At 39.9% G+C, this 11,193-nt stretch overlaps 1 protein-coding gene across 1 annotated transcript; it reads right to left on the minus strand.

Moving 5' to 3' along the window:
* Positions 1-859: 859 nt before the first annotated feature.
* On the minus strand, positions 860-10,069 carry LOC113233988 (probable G-protein coupled receptor 158). Its single transcript, XM_026469219.1, has 10 exons — positions 9,869-10,069; positions 8,720-9,238; positions 8,385-8,630; positions 8,183-8,251; positions 6,288-6,455; positions 5,543-5,767; positions 5,125-5,328; positions 4,786-4,983; positions 2,098-2,118; positions 860-1,496 (listed from the first exon to the last, which is right to left on the minus strand). Exons 1-10 carry the CDS (start codon positions 10,067-10,069, stop codon positions 1,341-1,343), a joined length of 2,007 nt encoding a protein of 668 aa, XP_026325004.1. The 3' UTR covers positions 860-1,340.
* Positions 10,070-11,193: the final 1,124 nt, after the last annotated feature.

Here is an 11,193-nt window from a genome sequence, read left to right on the forward strand (position 1 = left end):
GATTTCAAACGACTTTTTTTTTTCAAAATATCTCTATGTCACATCGGGTTGACTAGGTAATCATCACTAACTTAACTGCAAGGATTAAGTTACATTTCGGACCCTCGATATAATACGGCCACATTTTCAAAATGCCTTCGAAGAAGAGAGATGTTTAAAGATTCCTCGAACAAAATTAGTCGATAACTTTTCTATGCGAGAGTTATAAAATTTGGCATACGTAATTTGTTTCATGTAATTCGTAATGTATTTATGACTTGTGTTAACAGTACATTATGTATTAAAAACAGTAAATAAGGAATTACGAACGAGACTCTATTAGAAGAGAGGGCTTAGGGAAGGTAACCTATCACAAACTCGATTTTTTTTTCTAAAATAACGTTTGTTCGAATTTTCATTACACCGAAACCCGAATTATAACGAAACCGTTGTTCATTCAGGATATGTTGGATGTTTATCGCAAAGATACGATTAAGTTCGGTTAAGGTAGGTTAAGAGGTTAAGTTAGGTTTGAAAGAAAAAATCATTTTCCTGTCAAAATTACTTTCGAGGTTATGAAAATTAGAGCAGAAGTTATTTCTGGAAAATGTCATTTCGGACTAGTGATAGGTAACCCTTTCCGAGTCGTTATTCCCGTACCGCCTGTGCAACGTACAATGTTTTTCAGCACACTTGCACTTAAATAGTATGATTGCATGCAGGCTAACTTGACTATAAAGCCTCAAATTAAAACGCTCGGGCTTATTTTCTTCTCATTACCGACCATGGCTGTAATGAGAAGAAAAAAGCTCAAGGGTTTTATTTGGGGTATTATAGTCAAGTTAGCCTGCATGCAATCATACTATTTACATGCAAGTGTGATGAAAAAGCACTTTTGATCACATGTGGCTATATTATACCAAGGATTTTGTGTATTAGCATGCTTTAGCAGTGCCTTAGTATTACATAGTACATGTTAATAATCCATGAGATGATGTCTAGGTATGGAACCGTACCAGGAATGTAAAACACATTGTTGACCTTACTGAAGCATGCTAACAGAAGTAACAATAACCATTTTCAGGTGTCTACAAACATTGGGATCACAAACGGGTCCATATTATATATTATGAGTAAGTACATGGATCACCAATAACAAAAGTTTTTAAACCAGAAATGTATTAGAAATCTCTTTTTACACGTCAATTTGAAAGTTCCACCTCACACGTACCACTGATGTTACGTTTGCGACCAAATGCTTCATCTCCCCCTAGGTTACCATTTATTCCGCATCAGACAATAGACTGTTCTTGGCGTCAAACATAAACATCACTATAGTTCCCGCCAGGCGGACTCCCCAATCATGCCTGAGTGTCTCCATCCGTATAGTGAGAGGGCCCCTCGTTAGAGCAAACCGAGTCCTCAGGGGTTCTGGAAGCATCATATACTTCACTCGCTTCGACAGCACTAGCGCTGCCGCCGGCTTTGCCTTTCCCGCCTCGTCTTGCTTGTAAAGCCTGTTAATATTTTTGTAGAGTTAGTTCTATTATAATTTTAGAGTGACTGAAACTTGTTGATTTTATTTAATGTTTTAAAAGTAAGAAGACTAAAACATTGAATACATTTTAATCAATAATTTTGACTCTTGTAATGTGATGAGAGTTTGAATAATAAAGATTTTTAAGACCAATCAACAAGTTTCAATTTTGTTTCGTATTTCTAACTACAAATGAACTAGCGTAGCCAGGGTTCAAGCTGATATTATCACATCGGGGACTTAGGAATTTTAAAAAGAAAAACCGGATCTGAATATGAGTATAGAATTTGGTAGTGCCTTATAATTAGTAACTAGTAAAAATTTTGAAAATGAAGTCCCCTTTAAGAACCGCTTTAGCACAGGACAGAGAAAGCAGTCAACCGAACATTCCAGACAGATAAGTGATGTTGGCAGTGTCGCGGGCGGTGCAAGGTGCTGCCGCTGGTGGCTGCTGGTCACTCCACTACGTGTCGGGGTCAACTTAGGTAAAGGTCGAGGGTCAGGCCGCCGGGGGCTAACATCCATAGGGGTCATGCGGGTGCTCCACAGGAGTGCATGCGATTAATTCCACGTCTCCTTACCTTGTCGCGACTGCCCTTTTTCTAAAGTCGGAGTGGGATGGAAGATGAAACATTAATTAATGAGAATGGATATAACAGTGACATAAATGGGCTACATTTACCTATAGGTCCACGATACACTTTTTGGTGACATAATCGTTTGTATTGGCTCATACAATGATCCAGTAAATACATGTTATTTATCTAGAAATAGGTTAAAACACCGTCCAGTAATATCAACAGCTCGCATAGTCGCGTGCAATGTATATTAGACAACATCACGTACGTTGGTCTGATCCCAAAGTAAGTAGTTAAAGCACTTGTGTTATGGAAATCGGAAACTACTACTGTACCACAAACACCCAGACCCGAAACAATATAGATAAGTTAGTTTTCTACACTGAACCGGCTGGGGATCGAACCCGGGACCTCAGAGATGGGGACACTATGAAAACCGGTGTGAAATCCACTCGACCACGGAGGCCGTCAAATGTAATGAGGCAATAAAATCTAAACGTTCACACATTTTCGAATATATGTAAATATTGTGTTCAAAACTATGTAATCATGACACCGTTTTAAAAAATGACATACTTATATCTCGGAGAAAAGTAAACAAATTGCAATCAACAAAAAAATATACACGGTCTTTTTTATGCAGGGTTATTTTTTAAATACTAACAATCCCACAGGGCAATGTTACTAACATCATAAATAACAACTTTTGTTTCATGACATATAATAATTCATCAGATTGTACTTTCATATAAAAATGAATAGATTTAAATAGATCGCTCTAAGCGGTAATAAAATAACTATGCAGCATGGGGTGGACGTCACGGAGGACGCTTGCACGTTTCAATTTATTCTACCATATACAGATCTAAAAAGTGTTAATACAACAAATACTTAAAGTTTTTTTTGGGAAATTTATTATATTTTGTAAAAAATCATGGACCAAGTTGTTGTTTATGATGTTAATAATTTAGTCGTGCGAGTTTGTTTTTATTTTAAAAATAACCCTATATGCGTATAATTTTCGTAAATATTTATTTATACAATGTATTTTTATTAAAATGTATGTATTAGGATTGTGATTTTAACATAATTATGTAACCACTTTTAAAACTACGGAATTTGTTAAATTTTAGTTAGAATTGTATCGTTTTCAAATATATATTTTATTGCGATATATTGTACATAAGCTGCAAAGTTTTTGTGCGTATTTTGTTAGTTCAGAGCTACCTCATAAATTTTTTGTTGATAATCATGATGTTAAGATACTTATTTTCGAACTATGTAACACGAGTATTTACATATATTCGTAAATATGTGACCGTTTACATTTCATTGCATGCGATTGTATGTCGATTAAGCATGACTAGTTACTATAGATGAAGATACGTACTAAAGTACTGGTTATCTATTGGCGATTCCAATCCTGCTCAGGATGTAAACGAACAAAAAATTTATACAAATTTAATGATACTACCATAGTATAATAAGACAAATATTGTAACTCCATACAAATAGCAGCGAGACTTGTATAAGTCTGTATTTTTTGTAGATGGAGTAAAATGACAGTTCATAGCGCAAAAGTGTTGCCCGCTTGCAAGCAGTTAGTGATTGTGGTCGATAAAATATTCTATCGATTGAATGTTGGTCACGCATAAGCAATAAATAGCCGAGCTTGCTTCATTTGCATCATTAACGGCCCATTATTCGTCCAACTGCTTGGCACAGGTTCATTTGAATTGTACCTAATTTTTTGTAAGTTCATACATACCCTGCATTTAGAACTATGTCTCTATGTCTATTAAAAATACGAAGAGGTGTCATATTTAAAAATTTTTCATTTTTAATTAAATATAGATGATGAAATCCACCTTCTCTTATTACAATGTATATTTGATTTCGATTCTAGAAGGCCGACTGTCAAAATAAGAACAAAAGCAAAGCAAGAGCGCAATTGATAATCATTAGAACGTCGTAACATTCTGAATTCAGACTTTATGGCAAAATTTAACTTCTATCACAATCCATCGTTAAAACTGTCGACGACGACAAAATGACTGTTTAAAATTTTATAATCGTTCGATCCGGCTGGACAAAACAATAATGACGTGTAGGCATTGACGCACCGACCAGGCGGGATTTGGACTATTTGTCTTATTACCCCGTGAAAATGATCGAATTACTGGACCAATGTTATGCCTGGACAACTAAAAAGGTAGTACTAGCAGGTACAAGTACAACTCAAGTAAAAGAGAGACAAACTAAGGAATAAAGTAAAACTAAACAAGCGAAAACATGTGTGTTACATAAAACAACACGAAAAAAGGATCAACATTATTTTAACTTAACAATTCGTGTAACTCTGCAAAGAAAAAGAAACCTGCCTAAAAAGTTAACAAAATGTAACGCATTAACTTTTAGAAGAATCAAATCTTAACCAACATATTTTTTTTCTAACAATATATATACCTTTTTTGAAAAAGACTGCTCGTTAATGCGATATGATTCAAAAACTTTGCTGATAGGACAGAAACATACAAAACTTTTACGATTTCATAGAACTTGACCTATGTGATAAAATGTCATTCAATACCTATGTACAAACCCAAAAGATTTAAACTCGTTTGGCCTATTCTGCAGAATCGGAAGCGTTGATAGTCATTTTCGTTTCAGACTTTTTATATGTTCATGTACCTGCAGAGAAAATCGTCTATGCGGCGGCTTGCGTCCTCCTCTACGCTTGCTTATATGCGGATTGTCTCTTCGCAAAGTCTTGTTCCTCAAGATCTCCAGCTGGATGTAAAGCCTCTTCAATTCAGCTCTAACCTCCTCCTGTGTAGGTTCTTCCTCGCCTTCTGCACCGAAACCTTCAGCTGGACCTCTACGAGACACCTGGGTGGTGAATAGTTAGGTTTCGGTATGAGCGGAAAAATATCCTAAGATCTTTATAAACAGACACTGAATATCTCTTCAATATTTTGGTGAGAAACTAAATAAAACGACACTCTATGTATGAATGTACGCAGGACTAACCTCTTGAGCTAACGATCGCGCTCTATACCCGTGCCAGAGTCTTGGCGCGAGCACGCAAGCAAGCGCTGCGCCAGAAGAGAGATGCGCACGCGCCGTGGCGGCCAGTGGTGAGCGTTCTGGCGCCGCACCCACCAACGCCGCACAGCGCCACGCCATACCGCATAGGGCCTCGCAGCTGAGCGCTGCAGTTAGCCATCCACGTTCCTGAAAACAATACGTAGGTATATCGCAGATAATTCCGTGTCAAGCGCACATCTACTTATACTATTAATAATCTTTAAGATTTACCTCTATTTATTATATTGCACCTCTATTTATAATTTTTAGGAAGATTAACAGATATGTGGCAAAAAATTATGATATTTCGACAGCTTCTTAGAAGATGCCAGAATAAATGTGATCATGATCAAAGTCTGACCTGGAACGGCACGTTGGCATTTCTGGCAGCGTACGCAATCCGCATGCCTGCAGCGAGCAGCAGCAGCTCCGCGGCAGCCGTGACATGGTGCCACGCGGCACGCGCGCAGCTGCCCGTGCCTGCACCCCCCTCCCCACCCTCCCCCGCATCACATGCTGCCGTAGCTGTAAATGCTGCTAGATAACACGCCGCGCCAAGCACCATTGCGCCTACCACTCGCAACACCTGAATAAATAATAACATTACATAATAGTAACGTTACAGTAACTGTCAACACAAATTACCACCTTTTGAAAAGAGAACATTGTTCAGTCGCATTAAAGGTCTCATTACGATAAATACCAATATGCCTAATTATGATAATGTGAATCCATAGATTTAGTGTATGTGAAACTATGAAGATTTTCGGAGATTGATTTAATTATGCTTTCTTTTCTGACGCGTTAAACCCGAATCCTCGTCAGTTCATAACTTCACCTTCCAAATACATGTTATAATATTTCTACATAGTACACAATACATAGTACACAAATATAATTTGACCTACATAAATGATTTTCATGTCAATATATAGAAAGAAAAATGTATGGCGTAACAAAATCATTATCTGCATAAATTTAGAAATTGCAGTTATATCTAAGCACACAACGTCATAAAACCAACCGTAGCTAAAACTGTTACGTCCTCTATTTTCCGTAGCTACAGAAAAAATAAACGTTGCGCTTTTAAAGGTAAATATTGGTACCTCTGAGTCCCTGGGCGTCCACCGATGGGCCTTTCTGGTGCGGAATTCAGCTAAGAGAACCCAGAGCCGTAGCACCACGGAGCCATAGCACGCTACGAATCCTAGCTCGCGGAGCCACGCCCCCGCGATGCAACGCCAGCGCGATGACGATATGTATTGGGACGCCGCCTATTTTGAAGCGACAATTAAATATCTTGATAATTTGGGTTTTTATATTAGTCTTGCTAGTCCTCCAATTTTGTACGCTTGTTGTTTACACAATACAGTCTAAATTACAATACAGTCTTTCTGCTGCATATAAACGATAAGTTGATTCAGTTGTGGACCGGTACTTGACCAATGCAAGGGTCAGTGGAGAAGAAATCCAGTCTTGTCGAGAGTCGATGGTTAGTCGTTTGAATTTGACACTTAAGGCAGTCTCCGATTGGGGCGTTGCCAATCTTGTCAAATTTAATGCTACCAAAACACAGGCGTGTCTTTTCTCCACTAAACGGAGTCCCTTTCACCTGACTCCGACTTTTCGTGATATATCCAGACCTATAGCCGACCATCTTCACCTACTTGAGATGGACCTGTCGTCCAATCTGAACTTCGGCGGATACATTGAATCCATGGCCAAAATTGCAGCCAGGAAGCTTGGCATCCTTTCCAAGTTGAGGCGTTACTTCATACCGGGACAATTGCTTCAGCTGTACCAAGCATAAGTCCGGTCGTGAGTGGAGTACTGCTGCCACTTATGGGATTGCTCCGCTAAATACGAACTGGCCACCTTGGATTCAATAGACAAGCGTGCTAAGAGGCTCATAGGTGACTTGGATTTAGTAGAGGCGACGCCTCAGAACCTTGAACACCGCCGTAGAGTTGCCAGCTTATCGTTATTCTACAGGATATATCACGGAGAGTGTGCGATGGAATTGCATAATTTGATTCCGCCTTCCCCTTTCCCAGGTTGTGGATATGTTATGTTGTGGATATTCTTCGGATTCGTACGAAGCGTTTCGCTTCCACATTTGTATGGCGAGCGGCTAGGGAGTGGAATTCCCAGCCTGCAGACTTGTTCCCCGAACGCTATAACTTGGACCTTTTTAAGGCGAGAGTGAATAGACATTATTTGGGTGTGTATGCTACATCCTCAACCTCATCGTCACTTTCCATCAGATAAGTTCCTTTCCATGAGATGGAGGTCAAATGCGTACTTATTTTTATTAAAAAAAATTAATTAATCCAGTATCACGCGGAGTAGTAGTGAGTATAAATAATACTAATATAATATAAAATATACCGAATGGCACGTGATAGTATGATTTCCCTATTTAGAATTATGCTATCCAGAAAACGTAAACATTCAAACGAAAATGTGAATCTGACTTGATTTGATATATAGAAGAAACACGGATGATGTGTGATCAAATGAACCCAAATTCATTTATACCAAATAAAAATACATCATACGGTTACACAATTTACGTAAACACGGAGCTTTCCTGTCGAGCATGTAATATAGACAATCACTCAACCATTTTGATAATCTGCATTCAATCAACAGATTACAAATAAGTTGTTTGCAACTTTCACATAACATTTGTCCAAAATTTATTGCTAAGGAGATGGCTTCGGAGTAGCAGTTGAGTTGTTTGTATTTAACTCCAGCTATAGTGAGCATCATATACAATTATGTAACGTCATAAGGTAATAATCGTAATAATAACGCACACACTCAACATAGACTATATAGAACTCAATATAAAAACAACAGTAGAATCAGAATACATTGTCATGTAAACTGTCATTTGAACTTAAAATAGGAAACCGATATTATAAGTACCAATAACCTTCCAGTGGTATAGAAGAATATAGAATTTTCGTTATTTTATATTACGTAAATGAGTACTTACAGATGCATACATAAGGAGCGCGCCAAGTAGTACCACCTCTAGCACTGTCCACATACCCATTGCAACTGCCTGTGAAAATACACACCTAAATAAGTTTTGCTGACTTTTTTTTATAATTATGACACTCATTTGAAATATTTGAATATTGGCAAAATTAAACTGTAAACGGATCCGAAAAAAAAAAATTTTCTGTGGGACTCACTTTGCATTTTCGTTTCTTAAAAATAATAAGCGCAATGACGAGACACAGTAGACAGCCAGTGAAATTTGCAGCGAGTAGCGCTGCACGGTAGACGTCGGGCAGGCAACGCAGGCCTGCGCTGCCACCGGCGCCGCTTGCGTCACACGCTACACACGCCAGTGGCTCTCCTGCGGCCGCCAAGGTCGCGCCGTGGGACCAGCCTTCACCCGCCGCGCGCCAGTGGCCGGCGCTACAACGGCACCGGTACTAACCACCATAAATCAAACAAATACCATGTCATTCCACGCGACTCTACATTATACAAGTCTTGAAAAAATTTGCAAAATGACGTTTACCTCCAGTCTTTTTTCTCCTGTATCCAAGTTAGTAATAGCTTCACAATCTGTCGATGCTGGGTCGCAGAGCGGAGACCCGCCGAGCCAATCGTACATAGCCTCCTCGCAGGGCAGCGCTGGGATGCGACGAAAAAGCGCGGCGGCGGCGCGCACGGGCCAAGCACCTCGTGCTGCGGCGGTGCCACCCCACCAGCTAAAATCTTCACACGAGTACCATGCACCGGACCAAACTACTGTGCTGACGTTCCAAGCGGAAGCTAGTGTACGCCAAAACTGCTGCAGTGACACTGAATTGTTTTGCTGAAAGACAACAAGACGTGGCGGTTGCGCGATGTAGAGCACGCCGATGTGTAGTTGCGGTGCACCCAGCGCGACGGCGGCGGGTGGCGGCGTAAGAGGCGTACGCGCCACTTTGCGCGCCATGGTCGCCGCCGCCGCCTCGTCCGCCATATTCCGCTCTACCAGCTCGGACAGCGCCCGAGCTGCGTGATATGCGGCAGCCTCGTACTCCACCACATTCTGAAACCAAATCACAAAAGTCCAAAGGATGATTATAATTGCTTTTCATCACACACGTAGATGTGGTAATTTTGACATAATTTTGCGACTAGGAACAAATGTGCAAATTCAAACTATATGATAAATAACGTTCACTGTACGCTATTCTAATTTCTGCAAAAGCCGTTAAAGTAATCAACGAGTCCCGTCGTGTGCCGGCAAACTCCTTTCCGATGGCGCGTAACGGCGGCACGGTAAACAGTGGAAATTAATTTCACAGAGTTCAGGAAATGAGCTTGCTCGCTTCGCCCACTTGACACCAGTATAATTTGGACAAAGAATTAATTCTATTTATTCTTTAAGACGTCCACCGACTATTATAACCTTTTAGTTCTTCAAACAGGATTAATTTTTAAGCTAAGGCTCCTGTTAGAATATTTTAGTAGAGGTGCATTGAAAACGGAAATAAGACCAACAGAGATTTTAATTTTATTTACTTTTGTTTGGTTATTTTACAGCTTTTTTACAATCAATAAAAATTAAAAAATATATGTGTACTATTTAACCTTTCCTCTACATTACCTTACGTAAATAATAGTAAAATTAGAAATGTGTTGCAAAAAATAAGTAAGTACATGGCTGTATACTCACAGGTGGTTTAGGTGGTGGGTTACGCAGCAGCAGCGTTTCGCAGGATTCAGGCGAGGTAGCAAGGGAAGCGTCAGGCGGTGCTGCATCGGGCGCGGACGCCTGCGGGTCGGCGGGCGCGGCGCGAGTCGCGGTGCACGCGCACACCGCCAGCGCGCACGCCCACCGCGCCCACTGGGCTCGCTCCGCGCGCCGCGCCCGCATTGCTCACCTTACACAATGTTCCTCCTGAAACAATGCATGAAATATTACTGGTGCCTCCACTATTTTTATGACAGCAGTGAAATTAATAACAAAAAATTAACCCAATTTCCAATTCCTTAACAATGTACGCAATTCCCTGAAAATGCAATTAGTATTTGTTTAACGTATTGGGAAGCGCCAGTCGTTGCTCTACAACTTTTTGATTCTGATGTGTTATGTGTTTACATACATGATATTTACTTAATTCGAATTACAAATTTTGAGATGACGGTAGTATTAAAAATGTATATTTATGAAAGCAACTACATCGTAACACCGACTTTAATATCCGTTATAATAAGACGAAAATGTTGCTTATGTACTGTTGTATCATGACGAATACATAAAAAAAACTAATGTTTTTATTATTATGAAACTATCAACAAATTATTTATTACTATTTATTCATTTATTAAAAACTTATTTCTATGTTACAATAACAATATTATCAGACTAAATTCGCTTACTGATATCCCGATTCTGACGACGTCGTTAGTTTTATCCGGTATATTTAGTTACATACATAAGCCAGGCTTTTTTGCGCAATAATATAATTTGTTTCCGGACAAAGCCACCTTTAGCGAGTTCTCGGGTCCCATTTCTGGTGTGATTCGTCGCCTATGTCCTTCAGGTTTTATTTACTAGGGGGAAAAAATCGTATAAATGTAAAAAACGGAGAAAAGTTTTCAAGGTTGGATGACGTGCACTCAAGTTAAAGAGAGACTCTCGCTTTAAGGGCGGTGCCTGAGATGGCGGTCGCAGGGCAGTGGGCAGTTGCATTCCCGCGTTCCCACCAGAAAGCGACAGGGCGAAATAACGTTAGGTTTTAATAATAATAAATATAATAATAATAGCGCGTACACACTCATAACTCCGCACTAGGGAAACCCTGTTTCGCGGGTGCCATGGACACACACACAGATAACCACGAATTACACCCAAACTCACGAGAGAAATAAATATATACATACCATACAAATATTTCTCCCGGCCCGGGACCTCAGCGTGGCAGCCCAGTAAGGCTAGCATGACAGGGCGCGACTTGCGCGAGAGCGACATAGAGCGCGAGATCTCTGAGCGAGACC

Source organism: Hyposmocoma kahamanoa, unplaced genomic scaffold, assembly GCF_003589595.1.
Source record: "Hyposmocoma kahamanoa isolate Upper Pololo Valley unplaced genomic scaffold, ASM358959v1 102, whole genome shotgun sequence".
Taxonomy (NCBI): Eukaryota; Metazoa; Arthropoda; class Insecta; order Lepidoptera; family Cosmopterigidae; genus Hyposmocoma; species Hyposmocoma kahamanoa.